The sequence below is a fragment of the Camelina sativa genome, chromosome 17 (genome assembly GCF_030686135.1).
Source record: "Camelina sativa cultivar CO46 ecotype springtype chromosome 17, ASM3068613v1".
In the NCBI taxonomy this organism is placed as follows: Eukaryota; Viridiplantae; Streptophyta; class Magnoliopsida; order Brassicales; family Brassicaceae; genus Camelina; species Camelina sativa.
Genome location: NC_141896.1, coordinates 12,024,682 through 12,048,741, shown reverse-complemented (window position 1 = coordinate 12,048,741; position 24,060 = coordinate 12,024,682). Strand labels below are relative to the sequence as shown.

The 24,060-nt window shown below is 34.0% G+C and overlaps 1 protein-coding gene across 1 annotated transcript; it reads left to right on the top strand.

Annotated features, from left to right (window-relative positions):
- The first annotated feature begins 17,415 nt into the window (after positions 1-17,415).
- LOC104756770 (uncharacterized protein At1g24010-like) lies at positions 17,416-18,206 on the top strand. Its single transcript, XM_010479417.3, has 2 exons — positions 17,416-17,599; positions 17,694-18,206. Exons 1-2 carry the CDS (start codon positions 17,497-17,499, stop codon positions 18,014-18,016), a joined length of 426 nt encoding a protein of 141 aa, XP_010477719.2. The 5' UTR covers positions 17,416-17,496; the 3' UTR covers positions 18,017-18,206.
- The last annotated feature ends 5,854 nt before the right edge of the window (positions 18,207-24,060 follow it).

The following is a 24,060-nucleotide window of genomic DNA, read 5'->3' as shown; positions in this document are numbered from 1 at the left end:
TTCAGATCATAAGTTCTCACACTTTCAATTAGTATCAGAGCGGCACTTGTTCAGAATATTACGGGTGAGATTCTGCGGACAAGATGGAGAGCTACGGAGATCTGATCAATAACAATAAAGTCGTCTTGGATGATGGAAACTATGGGTTTTGGAAGTCAAGGATCAAATCCATCATAGGAGGTATTGATCGTCTTGCTTGGAAGACTGTTCTAGAAAAGTGGGAGGAACCAACGATCAAGGATGAATCAGGCAAGCGAATTCCAAAACCTGAGGCAGACTGGACTGATGACGAGCAAAAGAGATCAAAATACAACTCAAGGGCTTTAAGTGCAATTCATTGTAGTGTTGGGAGAAAACAGTTTGAGTTGATTCAAGGGTGTGAAACTGCTAAAGAAGCATGGGATATCCTTCAAATTCATTATGAAGGTACAACTAAAGTGCAGAGTTCAAGAAAAGATATGTTGGCTTCTAGATTTGAGAATCTAAAGATGGAGGAACATGAGTCGATCTCAGATTTTAGTTCAAAGTTGAGTGCTCTAGCACAAGAGGCCTTAACTCTTGGGAAGACGTACAAGGATCAAAAGTTAGTCAAAAAGTTTCTAAGGTGTCTTCCATCTAGGTTCATGGGATACAAAACAGCTTTAACCGTCTCACAAGATTTAGATAATCTCAGTTATGGTGAAGTAGTAGGAATGCTACAGGCACACGAGATGGAACTTAATGGGATTAAGAAACCAAAAGGAATAGCTCTAGCAGTAAGCAAAGACCTAACTGATCAAGGAGAAGAAGATGCTGTGAGTCTGTTGGTAAGAAGATTTGATCGAGCTCTGAGAAGGATAGAACAAGGTCAAGGTCAAAAGAAGAACAATTCATTCAAGAAGACAAGTGAAGACAAAAAGGCTGATATGCAGTGTCATGAATGTAAGGGATATGGTCATTTTATTCGAGAGTGCCCAACAATCAAGTTACGAGATGCCAAGTGCACAATCTGTAAAGGGACTGGTCACACACATGAGGAATGTGTGAGTAACTCGAAATTCAAGAAAGAAAAGTCTATGATTAGCATTGAGAATGAGTCAGATAGTGATAGCAGCAGCGAAGAAGAACTCATTAATTTAGTAGCTATGGTGGGAATCACTGAATTTGAGAATGGGGAAGAAGTAACTGACTCAGAATCAGAAGGAGAAGAAGTTCTTGACATTGTTCAGAGTTACAAAGAAGTGCGAAATACACTTATTTCGCTAGGAAAAGAAAATCAAGGTTTGATTACTGAAAAACTTCGTTTGGAAGCACTTGTTATGTCATTACAGAATGAATTGGTGGATGAGAAAAAGCTGGCTAAAGATTCGTTAGATCTGATGAAGGAGAAGTTGGTCTTATCTGCAAAAGCAGACAGGCTTGAAGAAGAGCTACTTAAAGAAAGAAAAAAATCTACAAAACTACAATCTGAATTAGATCAACAACATAGGAAGATTCATATGTTCGCAGGAACAAAGCAGCTTGACAAAATTTTGAGCTATGGGAGGACTGAAAAAACTCATAGAGGATTGGGATTTACTGAGAACAAGGAAGCTAAATCACAGACAACCAAGTTTGTATCTGCTGGAACCTATCAGTCTGAGAAAGAGACATCTTATGGTGTTTCTAATGGATCCTTGAGCTGTTATTTTTGTGGGAAAATCGGTCACTACAAACGTTTTTGTTACAAATATTGGCAGAAGGTCTATACCTTAAAGCAACAAGGAAGATTCTTCTGGAATGGAATTAGAAGACAAGTTTGGATGAAGAAAGCTGACCTATATCAATCGGGATCAATGGTAGCTTCTGGATCTGGGTTTAGATGCAATATGGCCATGATTACTGAAGAACAAGAAGAAACGGAATCAATGTGCGATATGGCTATGATCACTGAAGAACAAGAAGACACGGAGCCTTGGTTCTTTGACAGCGGCTGCTCAAGACATATGAATGGAACCAAGAATAATCTACAGAATATTAAGAAGTTGAAAGGAGGTACAGTAACATTTGGAGATGGAAGCCATGGTCTCATACAAGGCAAAGGTACAACACGTGATACAGAGCTTCCACAATTGGTGAATGTCTATCTAGTTCAAGGATTGCGTGCAAATTTAATAAGCATTAGTCAACTCTGTGATGAAGGATTGTCAGTTTTATTCACAAAAATTGATTGCAAAGCACTGGATGAGTCGGGTAATGTCAAGTTATACGGTGTAAGATCTGGGAATAACTGTTACATGTGGGAAAAACATTCAATCAAATGCTACAGTGCTCGAGGAAGTATAGATCTATGGCATCAACGACTTGGACACATGAATACAAGAAACCTTGCTACTCTTGTGAATAAAGAGATAATTCGAGGAGTACCTAAGCTTAAAGGAGAAGATAATATGGTGTGTGGACCTTGTAATCAGGGAAAGCAAGTCAAAATTCAGCACAAAAAGGTTCCAGATGTTCAGTCAAAATCAGCTCTGGAACTAGTTCACATGGATTTAATGGGACCAATGCAAGTGGAAAGCCTAGCAGGAAAGAAATATGTGTTTGTTTTAGTTGATGATTACTCCAGATACACTTGGGTTCGTTTTATTCGTGAGAAGTCAGATACAATCGACAGCTTCAAGATTTTAGCTTTACAGCTACTTAATGAACGAGGAGGAATCAAGAAAATTCGAAGTGATCATGGTGGAGAATTTCAAAATGAGGCTATGAAGGAGTTCTATGAACAGCATGGGATTGCACATCAATTCTCAGCACCAAGGACACCACAACAGAATGGAGTAGTAGAAAGGAAGAATAGAACTCTTCAGGAAATGGCAAGAGCAATGATACATGGAAATCAAGTTCCTAACAAATTCTGGGCTGAAGCATTGAACACTGCCTGTTATATAATTAACAGAGTGTATGTCCGAAGAGATACTACAAAAACACCCTATGAGTTGTGGAGAGGAAAAACACCAAATCTGAGTTACTTCCATGTATTTGGATGCAAATGCTATATCTTAAATGACAAGGACTATCTTGGCAAATTCGATTCCAGAAGTGATGAAGGCATGTTTTTGGGTTATGCGGAGAGTAGTACAACATTCAGAATCTACAATAGACGTACAAGCTTAATCATGGAATCAGTGAATGTAGTCTTTGATGATCAATCTGTAGCTGTACAAGTTGATAATTCAGACAGTGATTCAGAACAGGTAAGCATCACTAAAGCACACAGTGAAATTCCTGAGTTGGATGTTCCAGTTACAAAACCAGAAGAAGTACAACAAGTTCACAAGAATCATTCCGCATCTGATGTTATTGGGGAGTTAAATGAGAAAATGAAGACTCGAGGAGTGCAGATTGATTTTAAGAAGATGACAAGTTACTTTACAACTCTAGAAACTGTCTTCTATGAGTGTTTTGTGTCAATGATCGAACCAAAGAATCATATAGAAGCTGTCCAAGATGATTTTTGGATTATAGCCATGGAAGAAGAACTGGAACAGTTTGAGCGTAATGATGTTTGGGAACTGGTTCGTAGACCAATAGATGTGAATATTATTGGAACTAAGTGGATCTTCAAAAACAAGATTGATGAGAATGGTGTTGTCGTTCGCAATAAAGCAAGATTAGTTGCACAAGGGTATACGCAGATTGAAGGTGTAGATTTTGAAGAAACTTTTGCACCAGTAGCAAGACTTGAGTCAATAAGATTGTTTCTTGGAATGGCTTGCATTCTGAACTTCAAGGTTTTTCAAATGGATGTTAAGAGTGCCTTCTTGAATGGGATTTTGCAAGAGGAAGTGTATGTTGAACAACCCAAAGGTTTTGAAGATCCAGTTAAGCCTGAGTATGTTTATAAACTGAAAAAGGCTCTTTATGGTTTGAAGCAAGCCCCAAGAGCTTGGTATGAAAGGCTGACCAGTTTTCTTATGGAGCAGAACTATAACAGGGGAAGTGTGGACAAGACTCTGTTTATTTTGGAACAAGGTGGTGATATTATGATGGTTCAAATTTATGTTGATGACATTATCTTTGGAAGTACTTCAACAGAGTTGGTGGATAAATTCGTAAGTAGTATGACACAAGAATTTGAGATGAGTCTGGTTGGAGAATTGAAGTATTTTCTTGGGTTGCAGATTACACAGTCAGATCAAGGTATTTTCATTTCACAAAGCACTTATGCTAGACAACTTCTTAAGAAATTTCAGATGGATAAGTGCAAAGAAGCTGTGATTCCTATGAGTACTTCATTGAAACTGTCAAAAGATGTTGATGGTAAGGATGTAGATGTCAAGCAATACAGAGGAATGATTGGGAGCTTACTATATCTTACAGCTAGTAGACCAGATTTGAGTTTTAGTGTGGGTATATGTGCAAGGTATCAATCAAAACCAAAGCAGTCTCATCTTGAAGCAGTCAAGCGGATTATCAAGTATGTCAAAGGAACTGTCGATTTTGGGATTTGGTACTCTAAAGGTTCAAACAAAGGGTTGGTTGGTTACTGTGATGCAGATTATGCAGGAAATGTAACAGATCGAAAGAGTACAAGTGGAGGTTGTTTCTTTCTAGGCAACAATCTAATAGCCTGGTTAAGTAAGAAGCAAAACTCAGTATCTTTATCTACAGCTGAATCAGAATATATAGCAATGCGGAGTTGTTGTACTCAATTATTGTGGATGAAGCAGATGTCAGCTGATTATGGTATGAATTCAGGGGAACTACAAGTGTATTGTGATAACAAAAGTGCAATTGATATTTCTAAGAATCCGGTACAACACTCAAGGACCAAACACATTGATGTAAGACATCATTTTATCAGAGAACTGGTTGAGAGAAAGCAGGTTCAGATTGATCATGTTGATACTGAAGATCAGTTAGCAGATATATTCACAAAGGCTTTAGATTTTAATCGTTTTTCAATTTTACGAAATTCAATTGGAGTTTGTGAGATGTGAGTCTTTGTGGGGCTGGTTCAAGAACAAGTTCGAGAAGATATTGAGGTTAAGGATAATTAATTGGTTTAATTTGAGTGGGTTATATGATTTTGATTATATTTTCAGAGTAAACCGGTTTGGTTATGAAGCTTTGGTTGTATCGATGGGGAGAAGATAAAAAAAAAAGGGGATAAATAATCAGATTTTTTATTTGGTTGTGTCTTTGGTTGTATCGAAAAGGAAAAAGAGAAAAACAAATCCGGTGGTGAGAGCAACTCGTCGTGGGTTGGTGAGAGGAGGAAGGAGATCAACGGAAACTCGAGATGATGGTAGGTTTAGTCGACCTCAGCTGGTTGATGAATCGAGCAGTGATGAAGATCAATCTCACTTTGTCAATAAATCCGGTGGTGATGCTCAAATCGATTCGGTAGATAGTGAAGAGTCTTCAAAGAATGACCAATCGGATCCAACTGAGATAGGAGATGAAGAATCTTCAAAGAATGAATTGGTGCAAGAAAGTAGCGAAGAAGAAACCGATTCTGATTCTGAGGAAATTTGTGTGGAAGAATCACTCAAGCGTCATTCAGCAAAACGGAGAAAGACGAAGCAAGGATCTTCTTCTACTCCAAAGCAGTCAAAATTCACAGAATCGAGTGACAAGAGGACAAGGGGAAAGTTTAGAGGCTCATAAAATTCACAAAATTCATATGCAGCTTTGGTCGATACTTCACAGGCTCTTCAGCGACTCACGGAAGTAGTTCAGAGGCTCATACAGAATCATCCACTTTCCAAGATGCTTTGAATTGTTTTTAACTGTTGTATTCTCAAGCAGGGGGAGATGGAGAAGAGGCTGGTCTGAAATTCTGGGGGAGTTTAGCTGGTCTGAAATTCTGGGGGAGTTTAGCTGGTCTGAAATTCTGGGGGAGTTTTGAAGCTTTGTATTTTTCATTGCAAACTTTCGACTTTTGGCAATCACTTTGTTTCAGTGTGTTGGATGTTTGACTATGGTTCGGTGGTTATTTTGGTTTATGTTTTTTTTTGTGAACAATTGACTATGGTTCAAAGGTATTTGTTTTTAAAGTCGAAACCGGATTTAACATTGTTATGCTTGAGAAGCACAAAGTTAAAAAGGGGAGATTGAAGATGCAACATTTGAACAAGGGGATGAACTACTTCAGAAGAACTCAGCATTAGTACAAAAACAGAGTATCAGGTATTTATGTCGGCGTTTATCAAGCTGGAAGATCTACACAGGATTAGAAGGCCCAAGAAGCTTCTAGAAGATTAAAAAGCTTCATGTTTACAATAGGAATGTAAACATGAAGAAAGAGGGAAATTTCCTAAAGCATAAAGAAAAAGGAAATTGTCCAATTCCTATTAGGATTAGAATAGGCAGTTTGCTTCTTGTGTGGCAAAGGTCTAGTTCTATAAATAGGGTGCTAAGGCTGATTGTAAGCTTGAGAACAAACAAGAGAAAGTTAACCTAGCTATTAAGTTTTAGTCTTTAAGAAAAGAAAAGAGCTAAGAACTTAGAGAGAGCGTGAGGTTTCTTTAAAGAGAGTTTTGAGAGATTAGAAAATTGTTTAGAACAAACTTGTAAACAGATTTTCTATTAATCAAAAGAGAGTTTAAAGAAATCTTTATTTCATTGTTCAGATCATAAGTTCTCACACTTTCAGATTCTTGCATCGAGGATGGTACCCAAAGCTTCTAGCGCTAGCTGCTCGATCCAACATCTTAGCAAGCACATCCATGCATATCACAAACAAGTACGGTGAAAGAGAGCAACCCTGACGTAAGCCGCGGGAACTCCGAAAGAAACCCACAAGGTCCCCATTAACTTGCACAGAAAAGGAGGCCGTGGTGACACAGAGCATGATCCAACAATGGATATAGGTGGGCGGGAAGCGCAGGGCGGTGAGGACCTTTGAGAGAAAAGACCACTGAACCGTGTCAAAAGCCTTAGAGATATCGATCTTAATCGCACAACGTCCGGAGATAGTGTCCTTATGGTAATCCTTAACAAGCTCCGTAGCAAGGAGGAGGTTCTCAATGAGCAGACGATCCTGGATAAACGCGGACTGATTTGAAGAGATAAACTTTGGCAGCAAGCTTTTAAATCGATTAGCAAGGATCTTAGAGATCACTTTGTAAAGAACATTACAGCACGATATCGGCCGATAGTCCTTCACTGCTTTAGCCTCCGTTGTTTGTGGAATGAGTGCGAGAATAGTAGAGTTGACACCCTTAGGCAGAAAACCCTTAGCAAAAAACGACTGAATGGCCAGAACAAACTCACCACCAATCAACGGCCAAGCGGCCTTGTAAAACTCAGAAGTGTAGCCATCGGGGCCAGGGGCTTTGTAATTTGGCATAGAGAACAGAGCATGTTTAAACTTAGAAATTTTTTTTTGTTATTCAAATTAATTATAGGAGAAGAAAACAAGTCGAATCGAACAATTGAAGAGTCGTTAATGAGTAATGACTTATTAATGTGGTTTGAGTTTGACGGTCGAGCACGAGCAAAGACATTCGGATCGATGGAGACAAGACGACTTGCCATCATCTCATGCAATGAGCAACAACATTATTTATTGCTTTGCTACTTGGACTCGGGTGAAGAATCAATTTAGTGGCTCAAGATCCAGTATAATTCAGTATTATTGATCCGATATATAATTTCATTCTAACTGTAAAATCTAAACCTTAACCCTCTCATTTGTAAACCCAAACCGTCATATAATTTAATTCTAATCGTAAAATCTAAACTATAAGCATCTCATTTGTAAACCCAAACCGACATATAATTTCGTTTTAATTGTAAAATCTAAACCCTAACATCTCATTTGTAAACTCAAACCGATATATAATTTTGTTTTAATTATAAAATCTAAACTCTAACCACTTTATTCGTAAACCCAAACCGACATATAATCCCCTATATATTAATAGAGGAACATTTTGGCAAAAAAGCTTAGGTGTCAGCATTACAGAGCTCAGGACACTCTTTCCTTTATTTGTCATCAGCTTTTAAAAATATTTACATTTATTTACCATTGTATTTTTCTAAAAATTCAATTAACACTCAAAATTAAATTTTTCTATTATATTTCTAACTTAATTATATTTTCATAAAATATTTAAAATGAATTATAAGAACTATTTGTTTATATGATATAATAATATAAGATTGATATTATAATAACTCTCACGGGTTAAATTTAAATAATATATATTTTTTATAGATATATACTATACAATCTAATTCTAAATATTTCAATTACCCATAAATATAATAGATTTTGTAAATAAAAAGTACAGTAAAAATATTAAATAATTATTTTATACCGTACTATGTGCGGGTTGTTAGCTAGTTTTGTTTTAATTAAAAAATCTAAACCCTAATCACTTTATTTGTAAACCCGAACTGACACATAATTTTGTTCTAATTGTAAAATTTAAACCAAACCAATATTTAACTTTCCTGAATTAAAAGTATACAGAATTTGTTTCCTTAATTTGTTTTGCTTTTTAATTTAATTTTGATTTATTTTTTTAAATGAAATAATGTATAGAAGATTTTGATTGATTAAAAAGGAAGAAGTGAACAAAGGGATTCACCTTAGGAGTGAACCTAAGTATTTTTCTTGAATTATGTTTGATTTATTTTTTCTTTTAAAATCTAATATAATATTTAGTCCCATGTATTAGTAGGTACATTTTAACAAATTCATTTTGTAGAAAAACAGAGGTTTTTGGCAAGAGAGACAATAAGTGGGGACAGATATTTCATTAACGAGTCATGATCATGTATTGCCATTTTGAGTTAAGAGACCGAAAAATACTTCTCGCCTGCAACAGAACAAAAATATTTTGTTGATTCATTTTCTTTGCTAATTTGTTAATAGTATATGACAATAGTTACATAGATAAATCACTTTTTTTGTTGTTATTAAGTTTTTATGAATTGAAAAATATCTCAAATACAACTTAGACAAATTTCGCAAACAAAAAAAAAATCATCAATTCAGAAAAACAATCCACAATACCATGTTCTAATGAATAAATTACATTTTTCCCAGTCTCTAGTCAATAAGAAATATTAATTTAAACTAATATGATATATATCATATGCTTTCGAAAAATATATTTGGTATTAATCCATATATTTTCGAAAATGGACAATTCCCTAAAAGGAAGAATTCTTAATTGATTTTGGGGAATTTTTTTTTAAAACCCATTTTTAATTATTTAAACAAACTGTGTATTTCATGTTTTAGTTTGTCAATGGTCATTTAGTCTTCTTATTAATTGATCATTTGGTTTTCTACTGGAAAGTTGAAAAAACAAAAGTTATGATATTTTTTTGGGAAAAAGAAAACTTTAAAGGGGTTATTTTTGTGAATTTCCCATTGAAAATGTTCGTTTACAAGCCATCAATGTGGTAGAAAATAAAAAAAAATTGGTCTGCACAATTTATATATAATCTACCATGCATATACGACATAAATTATTTAATTAATTGTTCATTAGCAGAATGCAATGGTTTTAACCAAAGAAAAATAAAGCAGAATGCAACATGTTATTAGCTTGGCTTTTAAGCTTTTGCTCAAATTTATAAAGAATCCAGAAGATGGTGACGTTAGGTAAAACCGTAAAAAAGTAATAACTATTGTAAAATTTTCATCAAACTCTTTCTATATATAAAGACCTTCATTGAGGAGATTATTATTAAACCCACATAACAAATATACTTAGAGAAAAAAAGAAATAGAGAATGACACTAGAAGGATATCTCTCTGTTGAGTTTGATATCAAGTCTCCGGCGTATAGATTCTGTCAAGGTTACATGGCGATAGCGAAACCCACAAGAGACCAAGGTAACTATATATTTCCCATTACACATATGCTAATTCATAATTCAAATAATCTTTCTTGATTACTGTTACGATTCGAAGTAGGAATGATACGAATCGAGTACTCAATCCTCATGAATCACTCTCTCTCAATCTGAATCAATATCGAACGAATGAACAAATAAATAAAGAAAGAAAGAACACAAGACGTAAGTTTATTAACCCGGTTCAGCAAGATCGATGTGATCAAGCCTACATCAGAAGCCGAATCAATCCGGAAAATTCACTATCAGAACAAGGTGAACACAGCTCAAACTCGAGCTTACAACAATGGTGATTCTCTCTCTTCTCTCTCGAAACAAACTTAGAGATACAACGATGAAGAAGCTTAGAGAAAATAAGAAACGCAACGTTTCAATATAACAGAAAACCCTCCACTGCAGTTAGAAGCTTTTCGTTTTAACTTCTTCTTCCTGGTTTAGTCCATGTCTCCAAAAACCGGAGATAACCACCCAATACAACTCTTCTTGATTTTGGTTAAGACTAACCAAGATCAAAACTGGAATTGAATCAGAAACCTTCAACACTCCACCTTGATTCGATTCCTCACTTGCTCAATGAACTTGCACTTACTTGGATTTAACCTTCGGCCGAGTCGATATAACATCTCACCCGAGCAACTTTAGAAAGTCTAAAGCTGCCTTGAACTTCTGCACAGGAATGCCTTTTGTAAGCATGTCTGCAGGATTCACTGAAGTGTGAATCTTATGAACAGCAACCTCTCCAGATTCAATAACATCTCTGATGAAGTTGTACTTTACTGCAATATGTTTAGTCCGCTCATGAAATGTAGTATTCTTCGACAAGCATATTGCAGACTGTGAATCGCTCCAAACCGTGACTTTTTTCTTGACTATAACCCATATCTTCAAGTAATCCTCTAAGCCACAGAGCTTCTTTCACTGCCTCTGTTAACGCCATATACTCAGCTTCGGTTGTTGACAATGCAACAACAGGCTGCAAACATGACTTCCAACTTACAGTGTTTCCTCGAACTGTAAACACGTAACCACTGGTTGACCTTCTTCTAACAAGGTCTGCTGCATAATCTGAATCACTGAAACCTTCTATCTCCAGATTATCACCTTTAGTAAATGTCCGATTCAAATCACTGGCTCCTCTTAGATATCTCAGCAACCACTTCACAGCCTCCCAGTGCACATGCACATGTTTACTCATAAACCTACTCACCAAACCAACAGCATGAGCTATGTCAGGTCTAGTGCCTACCATTGCATACATCACACTTCCAACCGCACTAGCATATGGTGTTTTATTGACATCAACACACTCACTAACATGTTTAACTGCTTTCAACTTGAGATATGTCCCAATTGGAGTCTCCACAATATGAGCTTTACTCATATTAAACCTTTTTAACACCTTCTCCAAATATCTAGATTGGGATAATGTTAGAGTGCCTTCTTCTCTATTTCGAGAAGTATCAATTCCAAGAATTCTACTTGCTGCACCCATATCCTTCATCTCAAATTCCCTACTTAACTCTTCCTTAAGCTTATTGATCTCAGTTATACTCTTAGCAGCTAGCAACATATCGTCCACATACAACAACAAGTAAACAAGTTCTCCAAGACATACCTCCTTAACGTAGACACACTAATCATGTTCACTTCTATTGAACTCTTGTTTAATCATAAAAGCATTGAATCTCCTGTTCCATTGTCGTGGTGCCTGCTTAAGTCCATATAACGATTTCTTGAATAAGCAAACTTGATCTTTACCCGGATTCTCCTTATAACCCTCTGGTTGTTCCATGTACAATGGTTGATCAAGCTCTCCATGAAGGAAAGCTGTTTTAACATCCATCGGTTCAAGCTCAAGATCATCTTTAACAACCAATGACATTAAAGTTCTGATGGAAATGTGTTTCACCACTGGTGCAAACACTTCTTGATAGTCTATTCCTGCCCTTTGTGTAAAGCCTCTTGCCACTAATCTAGCTTTATACCTCTCAGGTTCTACACCAGGAATACCAGGCTTCTTCTTGTAAAGCCATCTACAATCAATTACCTTTTCATTTTCAGGTATATCCACGACTACCCAAGTTCCATTCTTCCTTAATGAACTCATCTTTTCAGTCATTCCTTCATCCCACTCTTTACAAAACTTATCTGTGATAGCCTCATGATAACACTGAGGATCTTCACAAACTACTTCTTCTGCAGTCATTAATGCAAATGCAAACTGTGAATAGTCTGAGAACTTAGCAGGAGCTTTAATTTCTCTTCTTACTCTATCTCTCGCCAACTGATAATGTTTTAAGCTTGCAACAGGTGCGGATGCTTCTTTCTCAGGCTCGAAGTACTCTGTTTCTGAGTCACTCACTTCCTCTATATTAGCTCCACCTGAGTTTGAACTTTCTCCTTGTTCCAACCCCAGTTTGCCAAACTCAAGTAAAACTTTATCACCTTTAACCTCAGTTGACTTATCACCTTGTACTTTACCTGCCGACTCCTTGTACATCATTTCTTCGTGAAATATTACATTTCGACTAACTACACACTTTTTTTCCTCAAGCAACCAAACTTTATAACCCTTTGTACCCTGAAGATAACCTAGAAAAACTCCTTTTAAAGCTCTCGGCTTCAGCTTCCCTTGTTCATGATGCACATAAGCAATGGACCCAAACCGTCTAAGATGTTTGTAACCAGGTTTTCTGTTTAACCACAATTCTTCAGGTACATTATGATCTACTGCTGAAGCAGGTGACCGATTTATCAGATATGCAGCAGTAGATGCTGCTTCAGCCCAGAAAATCTCCTCTAGACCAGATTCATTAAGCAAGCATCTAACCTTTTCCATGAGGGTTCTGTTCATCCTTTCAGCTACTCCGTTCTGTTCTGGGGTGTAAGTGCAAGTCCTGTGCCTTTCAATGCCATTTCTTTTACAAAACTCATCAAACTTAGAGTTGCAGAACTCTAAACCATTATCAGTTCTAAGAACTTTCACCTTCTTCCCAACTTGATTTTCAACCAACTCCTTCCATTCACAAAACCGATCAAAGGTCTCATCCTTGGTCTTAAGAAACATAAGCCATACCTTTCTGGTCTTATCATCAACAATTGACAAGAAGTACTGCTTACCAGAAAGTGATGAAGTGACATTTGGTGAACCCCATAAATCTGCATGAACATATCCTAACACATCCTCTATAGTGTGCTTACCAACATTAAAGCTCAGCTTCTTTGATTTTCCCATAACATAATGCTCACAAAATGCTAAGTCCTTGATATCCTTCTTCTATAATAATCCCTTACCAGCCAGAATCTTCATGTTGTTGAGGCTCATATGACCAAACCTACTATGCCATAACCCTGTACTGTCCGTTTTGCCTTTTGTATTCAGGTTCTCACTGATAACTGTCTCTCCTTCAAGAATATACAAACCATTTTGCAATTTACCAGACAAAGCCGTTTTGTTGTTCTTATAGTATCTTACCTTTCCATCTCCACCTTCATGCTTGTACCCTAGCTTGTCAAGAGTACCGGTTGAGATGAGATTTCTTCTCAGATTTGGAACATATATAACATTGTTCAGAACCTTGATTGAGCCACCATGTGAATTAATGCGAATAGAACCTTGACCCTGTGACTCCACTGAATGATTATCACCAAGCAGTATAGTTGTTCCACCATTCTCATCAAAGTTTATGAACCAATCCCTTCTAGATGTCATATGAGAAGTACATCCTGAATCAAGAATCCACAAATCCTTAATCAGCTGATTGTTTACACTCAAAGCTTCTGAGAATACTAACTTCTCCATAATAACTCCTGCTTCATTCTGACCTTCATTCTCCATTTTCCTTTTTCTAGCATAACAATCCTTCTTCAAGTGTCCAGTCTTCTTGCAGAACCAACAAGTGACCTTCGATCTTGAACCTGATCGACTTCTACTCTTATTAGCTGAACCATTCTGCTGACTTCGCTGCTGAGGTCTCCCTCTTTCAGTTGTATACAGTGCAGTAGATGTAGATCTCACCAATTCCTTTGACTCTGCCAGTTCTCGTTCTAAAGATTTAGCCGAAGATACAACATCTTGGACTGACAGACTCTTGTTTCCGTACTTGAGAGTATGCTTGAGTTGACTGTAGGTTGCTGGTAATGAGTTTAGCAACAATATTGCCTGCACTTCATCGGAGACTTGTATCTCTAAGCTCCCAAGTTCAGCAACAATCTTCAGGAAATCATCCACTTTTTGATCTATTGTCTGAGCCTCAGCCATCCTAAACGAATAGAAGTTCAACTGCACATAGATCTGATTCGGCAAAGAAGTTTCCATATACAATTTATTCAACAGTGCCCACATCTCAGCTGCCGTTTCACAATGATTGATCTTTCTAAGTACCTTATCACCTACATGATTGATGATAATAGTCAAAGCTTGCTGGGATTGGTCGATCTTGACTGGATCTGGTATCTCCTTGGTCTGTGACGATGACGACTCTGATGATTCCTCTGAAGAAACCTTCTTTTCTTCATCCTTCGTTACCGGAACGGTCTTCGTCAGAGTAAAATCATTTAGGATACTCTTTAAACCAAGAACCCCAAGCTGCGCTAACACTCTGATCTTCCATAACGAGAAATCGCTATCTCCATTGAACACCTTGATCTCAACTCTCGCGGTCGTTGCCATTGATCGATTGAGATTGACGAGCGAACCAATAGCTCTGATACCAATTTGTTACGATTCAAAGTAGGAATGATACGAATCGAGTACTCAATCCTCACGAATCACTCACTCTCAATCTGAATCAATATCGAACGAATGAACAAATAAAGAAAGAAAGAAAGAACACAAGATGCAAGTTTGTTAACCCGGTTCAGCAAGATCGATGTGATCAAGCCTACATCCGGAGCCGAATCAATCCGGCAAATTCACTATCAGAGCAAGATGAACACAGCTCAAACTCGAGCTTACAACAATGGTGATTCTCTCTCTAAGTCTCTTTCTCTCGAAACAAACTCAGAGATACAACAATGAAGAAGCTTAGAGAAAATAAGAAACACAACGTTTCAATGTAACAGAAAACCCTCCACTGTAGTTAGAAGTTTTTCGTATTAACTTCTTCTTCCTGGTTTAGTCCATGTCCCCAAAAACCGGAGATAACCACCTAATACAACTTTTCTTGATGTCGGTTAAGACTAACCAAGATCAATATTGAAATTGAATCAGAAACCTTCAACAATTACAACTCTAATTGCTATATTATATGTTTTCACCAAAGTTTCGACTGAGGAGGTAGAGGTTGATCTACCTTCGGAGAAGAGAAAGGTTAAGCTAAGAATGGAGGGCTTTGAGATCTCGGAGTGGTTCAAGACGCTGGCAATACCTGATCTCAGTGATGATGATGAAGAAGAGGCCGACTCGCGAAACCAGGGCCGGTCCATAGGACAATCAACTCAAGCAAAGGATTAGGGCATCAAAAAAAATTAGGGCATTTTTTGTAAAATTATTATAGAGTTTTTATATATATCTAAAGATTTTTACAAAAATGTGGACTTTAATATAAGTGCAAATCATAGTTTTTGAGGTTAATTGTTAGTTTTAGTTTTGATTTTTTCCATTTTGAGGTTAATAGTTTACTTTGTTAAACTATTAGATAAATCTTTTCATCAAAACTAATGTTTTGATTTTGATTTGTGTTAATAAATTTTCAAAACACTAAACATAAAGTCTTATATATCATTAGTTACAATTTTTTGGTAATATATAAAAGGGCATGTTTTTTAGTTCGGCATAGGGCACTAATAAATGTCGGACCGGCACTGCGCGAAACCATGAGCGTCATTCACACGGAAGGCTGTGACGGTGGCCGAGCATACTGGACCATACAGTATGAGAAGGTTAGCGATGACATCAAGGACCCACGTTTCATCCTCGACACTACTACAAGATACTTTCAGGCGATGGATGAGAGAATCTTCTCAAATCCTTAGAATGATCCGAAATAGTCAAACAAAGTATATACAGTTAATAATAATTTATGATACTAGTTATCGTTTAATTATGTCATATCGTTTAATACATATTATCATATCGATCTGCATATTATTGTTGTATCGACGATAAATTTCTAATAAAAGGGATGATTTATTAATCCATGTTTTATAATTGGGTAAGTGACACATGTGAATTATGGACAAGGGCAGCTCCTAACCTATCCAATTTGATTGCTTTATTATATCTGAAGAAACGAATTGGAGTATCAAGAATAAATTGAAATTAAAAAATGTAAAGAGTTAGTTGAATCTCCATGACATAAGAAAAAACAATGCACAATTCTAGACAGTGCAATACACATATACAGTACCTGCAAAGACATTCGTAACCAAAATGTTTTTATTAGCAAATCACAAGTAAGAGACTTGTCCAATATTTCTTCTTGTTAATAAAAGTTTAGTATCCTATCATTTTTATGAAAATTAAGTTACTCATGATATTACTAATTAAAGTCTTGAATATATGTTTAAATAATCAAGCACATTATAACTTATACATATGATACTCAATTTTTTGGTTTACTTTTCTCCAAAATGTAATGTATATAGTAATGAAATTAAAGTTGGTTATTTGAAATTGTTGAGGTAACTTGAGCATTTAGTGACATTTATTTGACGACATTTGTAACTTGTAAGTAAAAAATTAGTCACTTTCTTTTGCTTGTTGAATGGTTTTAGTTACTTGCTAAATTAAGCAGATGAAATAAATTAGCACCACAGATAAAAATATTCTTCCGCATAGATATCCATTCTACTTTAACAGTCTCGTTAGTCATTATGAACAAATACCAATTAGTGAGTAATAAAGTAATATACTTTAACAGACTCGTTAGTGTATTCAATGAATATACTCGTTAACAGACTCGTTAGACTCGTTAGTCAGACTCAAGCATTGTACATAATGAATATACTTTATTACATTATGAACAAATACCAATTAGTGAGTAATAAAGTATAAATAGACTAACGAGTCTGTTACTCACCGCACACTCAAGCATTGTCTTTTCTGACTTAAGAACAGCTTGATGAACACAAATTAAGTCTCATATCCAACGAAGCAATCACATTTGTTTAGACTCATACCGCAATTATTTTGGTTACTCTTCATAAACTTTGAGGAACCTTTATATATTTCTATTTATTTTTGATTTTGTGTTTAGAAATATTTTTTTTTGTTATTTGTTTTAATTTTATTTCATTAGTCTTTTAAAAATTCGCATTTGAAACTATTTGAAAATTTAAAAAACTAAAAACATGATATTTAAAAAAAATCTCCATTTTTCTTTTTCCATCCATTTTTAAAAAGATCGTTTACAAGGCATCAAACTAGGTAGATGAAAGCTCCCATATACAATATTAACTAAATAATTGGGTGAATTAATTATTAAGCTGATTGTATATATATGTTTATAGTTGTCACATGTCTGTTAAGCTTATGGTAAAATTTTATAAAAAATCGATATGGTGAAAATGTTATATGGTGGGGTTAGGTAAAAATAATTAGTGTAATTTTCAGAAAAAAAATTCTATATAAACACCTTCGTTGAGAAGTTTCTTATCAAACCCACACACCATATACTCCATAAAAAAAACAAAACAAAAAAGAGCGAGACAGAGAGAATGACACTACATGGATATTTGTCTACTGATTTTTACATAAAGTCTCCGGCGAACGAATTCTTTGAAACATGCATCGACATACTAGATCTCCCTAAATGCAGTGGTAACAATCTTCTCCATTACTTATACGTACACATCTCTTTGATTCATATCATATATTTCTTGATTAAAATTCTAGTTGCTATGTTTCACGATAGTCACGGAGGAGATTGAGGCTGTACCTTCGGAGAAGAAAAAAACTACGTTTAGAATCGAAGGCTTTCAAGTCTCGGAGTGGTACGAGTCGCTCAAAGGAAAAATCATCCATAACGTGTCCACGTGGCAAAACCTGGATGGGTACAAGAAGCTTGAAGGAACCATGACCATCATTCATGTGGAAGACAATAACCTTGACCGTGGGATATTCACTGTAAAGTACGAGAAGATCAGCTCTAACATCGAAGATCCAAAATCCATCGTGAGCACGTTTGTTGATTTCTTTACGGAGATGGATGAGTTTCTTCTTGAACCTATTAATTAGAATTATCTTAATTAAGTGTTAACAGGGTAGAACCCCCGTTTATTATAGTTATATCTCTACGCTTAGTATTGCGATATATGGAATAGTTATGGTTAAATAATGGTTGGCCTATGGTTAATAATTTATCGATTTGCATGCATATGATTGTTGTATCGACGATTTTAATATAATGATTAATTAAATTTATCCATGTTTGATTATATTGCTACAAATTATGTAACTCATTATTTTAGTACGAAAATCCGATTCGCCACCATTACATTAAAAACACAAGGACAGAGAACGCATATATAATTAACTATCCAATTTGGTTGTTTGTTTGTTAAAAGAAAAGAAAATAATTATTAAGAAAAAATTGGAATATAACTATAAGGGCATCTTTATAGGAGGAATTATTTTGGGTGTTTTTAGAGTAAAAATATTATGAAAATAATTAAAATCATTAGTTAAGATATTTTGTTAAAAAGTTAGTTATTGGGAGAACATGTTTAAGATCATAAGATTTAATAATATAATATTCTTAAACATATTACAATTATAAAAACTTATAAAATAATATTTAAATTGCAAACTTATAAAATTTTTACTAAAATTCAAAATATAATACCAAGTTTTTATGAAACAAAAAAACATTGTAAATAAAATTAAAAAAAAAACAAACAAACATATTACTTAATTAATTAAACACACAAACATTTTATTTAATTAAACACACAAACATATTACTTAATTAATTAAACACACAAACATTTTATTTTTTCTTTCTTTGCAAAAAATCTCGGTCAATCACGTGAAGCCACTACCAATAAGAACTGAGCTTAAATCAGTTTTCATTCAAGATCAAAAAAATTGTTCTTATGCCACTATTCATTATTTTTCTAATTTTTTTGGGCTTAGAATACTCTTGGTGTTCTCCCTATAAAGATGGCATAACGATTAAGAATCTCCATGAAGAAAAACAATAGACAACTCTAGATAGTCATAAATATTTATTCGTTTGGACCAAGATAGTCAATGGATTTGACAATATTTTGCGGACCAAGAGGTTTCTAATTCTAGCAAATCAGACATACTCTTTCAGTAGTTACTTTAATTCAAAGCTTTATTATTAATCGATAACTTTTCTACTCTTGTTATGCAAATTAAGTTTCTCAATTTAATATCAATAAAGTAGTCTCGAATAGTCTTTTAAAAAATCAAGTACTCTAACTAAAGTTACACAAATTTTAATATTTAAATCTAATGTATTTGAAACTTAAAACCTTGTAACTCGAGTAGTTTGTTGAGTGGCCCTGAGTCATTATTTGATGATATTCATTAGTTAAAATCCCTGTTTTACATTGATTACGCCCCACAAAATCGCTAGACCTATCCTTTCCGCCTCGATTAATGACTAATCTCCGCCTAGCATCGATTATCCGATTATGCATGTCCAGTCCGATTATTTTCCGCATAATTTACCAAATAAAAATCAAACATAAATATTTTTGTTATTTAGGCATTTTAATTAAGAGATTATGATGTTTTACAATAACTAATGTATAACTTTTAACAAAAATCATAAAATTTTCTTTTAAAATGATGTTTTTATGTGTTTACCATAATTTTAAAGACAATACTATAGTTTCATATTTTATTTGATATTTTCATTTTAACATAAACAGAATTATACATATATTTAGTACAATATATTTTTATTTTATTGTTAATTTAATAAAATAACCCTAAAACTAGTCCCCGATTAATCTCCGTTTAATCTCCGATTTTCTCGCTATGCGCTAGGTCCACCTCGACCGCCCGACTAGCTTCTAGCGATTTCTAAACCAGGGGTTAAAACTGATAAAGAGGAACCGATTGCGTATGGTTCATATGAGAATAATGATCTTTGCACAATTTATATATTACAGACTCATTATGAACATACTCAGATTTGGTCGAGTAACATTCCCATCGGTTCTCACATACTTTTTCTCAAAAATAAGGTGATAAAGAAGAATTAATAACGTAACACGATTGAGCAACCAACAAAAAATACTTAAAAAAGAAAATGTATTTTGGTTTTTTTTTGGTGTGTGGTGAAAATGTATTATTCAAATGAAATATCCAGATACATATTAATAATGAATTTGTCAAATCCATTGTAAATTTATCGCAGTCACATTGTTTTATACTCACATAGTCACAATTTCTTTAAAATGTATTTTGTAAAAATCAGTAACATATAATACTTTCTTGATTGGAATTAATTGGTATTTGATAGATTAGGTAGATGATTTTTTTTCCACAATGTGATACATTGGTAATTAAGTAAATGGGTGAAACCAAATATTTAGAAAAAAAATCCATGAGGTATTAAACATGGGTGGTGGGTTTAGGTAAAAATAATATATATAATTTTCACTATATAAGCACCTTTATTGAGAAGATTATTACTTCTTCTATCCTAAAATATAGAAATTTTTAGGCTTTTTTGTTTGTTTCATTTATTAGATTTTCTCATGTTTCTATGCATAATTTTCTTTTAATTTAATAGTTTATGAATTTTTAAATTCTGTAAAATTTTTGAATTCATAATTTTCTAAGGAAGGCCTAAAATTTAACTCTTCTACACTACATACATACATCTCACTGAATTTACATTTTCTTGATTAAAACCCTAAATCGCCATGTTTCACCATAGCCGAGTTAGAGATCGACACTGTGGCCGGTACAAAATGAGCCGCTTTCAGATCACGAAAGAGTGGTACGAGACTATCAGAGAATCCGTCCCCGATGACAAGGTGTGGCAAAACCCGGATTGTTTCAAAAAGCTCGAAGGAACCATGACCGTCATTGTTAAGGAAGACGGTAACGGAGCCCACGGGGTGTGGACTGTTGACTACGAGAAGACTCGCGGTGACTTGGACGACCCACGCTTCATCATCAAAACTTGTGTCAAATTCTTTAAGGTGATGGATGAGAATCTAACAAGTTAAATAAAGTGGAATCCCATATATCTAAGCTTATTGTTATCATTTACAATAATTTTCATTTAAAATGTTTTTCTACCCATATATCTAAGCTTATTGTTATTGCAGTGTGCACTATATTATGCAATTTTCCGACTCTCCACCGTTACATACAAAAAAAAAAAAAAAAACATAAGGGCAAGGCAAACCTATCCAATTCAGTTGTTGTTAAGAAACGAAATAATTAACCAAATAAACTGGAAATACAAAATCTCAGAATTTTAAATCTGCGTGACATAAGAAAAACAAAGGACAACTCTATACAGTCAAGTTTACCAAATGAAAAAAAAAAAAAATCTATACAGTAGAATAGATAATTCTCTACTAAGGTTTTCGGACCAAAAAGGTTAATAGTAATACTAGCAAATTAATCACACATAATTTTATTCTGTAACTCCGAAGGAACAATCAACTTTTTCTTTTTAAATAATAAAATTAATAAATATTTTTAACATATTTTCTCTTCTGAACCACTTCCATTATTTCATTTAAAAACTTATTTGGTAATTTGGTAAACATAATCGCATTCTTCTTCTTGGAAACTGAAAAGTAATACTATATCTGGATCAGTTGCGTATGGTTCGAGTTTCTTGCTAAATTTAGCAAGTGAAATAAATTAGAGATCGACAATGTGGCCGGTACGGGGAAGAGAAGGAAAAGGTACAAAATGAGCCGCTTTCAGATCACGAAAGAGTGGTACAAAACTATCAGAGAATCCGTCCCTAATGACAAGGTGTGGCAAAACCCGGATTGTTTCAAAAAGCTCGAAGGAACCATGACCGTCATTGTTAAGGAAGACGGTAACGGAGCCCACGGGGTGTGGACTGTTGACTACGAGAAGACTCGCGGTGACTTGGACGACCCACGCTTCATCATCAAAACTTGTGTCAAATTCTTTAAGGTGATGGATGAGAATCTAACAAGTTAAATAAAGTGGAATCCTAATATATCTAAGATTATTGCAGTGTAGCAATAGCTAGTTATCATTTACAATAATTTTCATTTAAGGTGTTTTTTAAACTCATAAAGCTTTCAAGATGGATGATAGTACGTATATCGATTTACATGTTATTACATGGGTTAAATAATCCACGTTTTATGAAATTGGGTAACTGAGATATATGCCTTAATTATATTATGCAATTTTCCGACTCTCCACCGTTACATACAAAAATCAAAAAAAGAACAGGACAATGCAAACCTATCCAATTCAGTTGTTGTTAAGAAACGAAATAAATTACCAAATAAACTGGAAATACAAAATCTCAGAATTTTAAATCTGCGTGACATAAGAAAAAAAAGGACAACTCTATACAGTCAAGTTTACCAAATGAAAAAAAAAAAAAATCTATACAGTAGAATAGATAATTCTCTACTAAGGTTTTCGGACCAAAAAGGTTAATAGTAATACTAGCAAATTAATCACACATTGGAAAAAATGTCATTTAATACATGAACTTTCAAATTTAGACCAAAAAAACTATGAACTTCATAGTAGACCATTTAATACATCAATTTCTATTGACTAGTCATTTAAAACATCAAATGTCGTTGACCAAGCCAAAATATACATATCGTTAAATGAGATAACTGAGCAACTAACGACCGTTACTTTGCTGTTTAACGGTATGTTGTTTTTGGCTTTATCAACGATAATTTGATGTTTTAAATGGCTACGCAACAAAACTTGATGTATTAAATGGCCTCTCACAAAATTCATGATTTCTTTTTGCTTAAATTTGAAAGTTTATGTATTTAATTACATTTTATCTAACTTGAGTAGTCTAATTTTTATTATTCAACTAATAATGACTAATTGTTGAATGAGTTATTTAAATATCCAAAATAAAATTTCATCATATACTCTTCACAAATTTAAATTTAAAATATAGCAAATATTATGTTTTAAAGATAAATTCACATAAACACCTTATTGAATTGGGGTATATGTCAATAAAAATGTAATTATGTAATTTTATCACATATATATATATATATATATTTTTGTTAATAGACAAATAAAATTTAGCACATGGGTTCTCATAGTATTTTACAAAAGTAAATATTATTTTTAATCATTTATGTTTTCAAAAAACATAAAAGAGTAATACATCAACAAATTTAACAAATCACCTCTCAAATAATAGAGAAGATATATGAATGTATTTTTAATTACATAAATAGTAGATTATACATTTTCTGTTAATAATATCTACATCATTAATTATATTCATAAAATGTTCTCAAGTTTTAAATATCTTCAACTTAATTGATGTAAATAAATAATATTTTTTTTCAATTATAACCGAAAATATTATTGCAAAGGATATTTGTTGCACATGTACAAATAACAATAAACTGTATAATAGTCAATTTAAGCTTGATTTTACAGTTTAGAGGTATAATGCAAGGATTTTCGAGTAATGTGAACAAAAAAAAAATCAAAATGCATCATCTTTTTTATGTATGCATAATTCGATTAAGAGTCTTTTTGTCTTGCCGAGTACAAAAAATTATTAAATTATATAATTTTGGATTAGTATATGAACTTTCAAATTTAGACCAAAAAAATCATAAACTTTGTGAAAGGCCTTTTAATACATCAAGTTTTATTACGTAGCCGTTTAAAACACCAAATATAGTTAATTAAACCAAAAACAATATGCTGTTAAAAAGCAAAGTAACGATCGTTAGTTGCTCAGTTATCTTATTTAACGATATGTCTATTTTGGTTTGATCAACGATATTTGATGTTTTAAATAACTAGTCAACAGAACGTGATGTATTAAATAGCCTCCCACGAAATTCATGGTTTTTTTGGCCTAATTTTGAAAGTTTATGTATTAAATGACATTTTTCACTAATCCTATTCTGCAACTCCGAAGGGACAATCAAGTTTTTCTTTTTAAATAATGAAATTAATAAATATTTTGTACATATTTTTTCTTCTGAACCACTTCCATTATTTCATTTAAAAACCTATACGTAATTTGGTACACATAATCGCATTCTTCTTCTGGGAAACTGAAAAATAAT

Excerpts from the sequence above, each read along its gene's own strand:
- LOC104756770 (XM_010479417.3), top strand. The coding sequence starts at position 17,497 with ATGACACTACATGGATATTTGTCTACTGATTTTTACATAAAGTCTCCG. Across the intron at positions 17,600-17,693 it reads AGATCTCCCTAAATGCAGTG|TCACGGAGGAGATTGAGGCT; the intron begins GTAACAATCTTC and ends GTTTCACGATAG.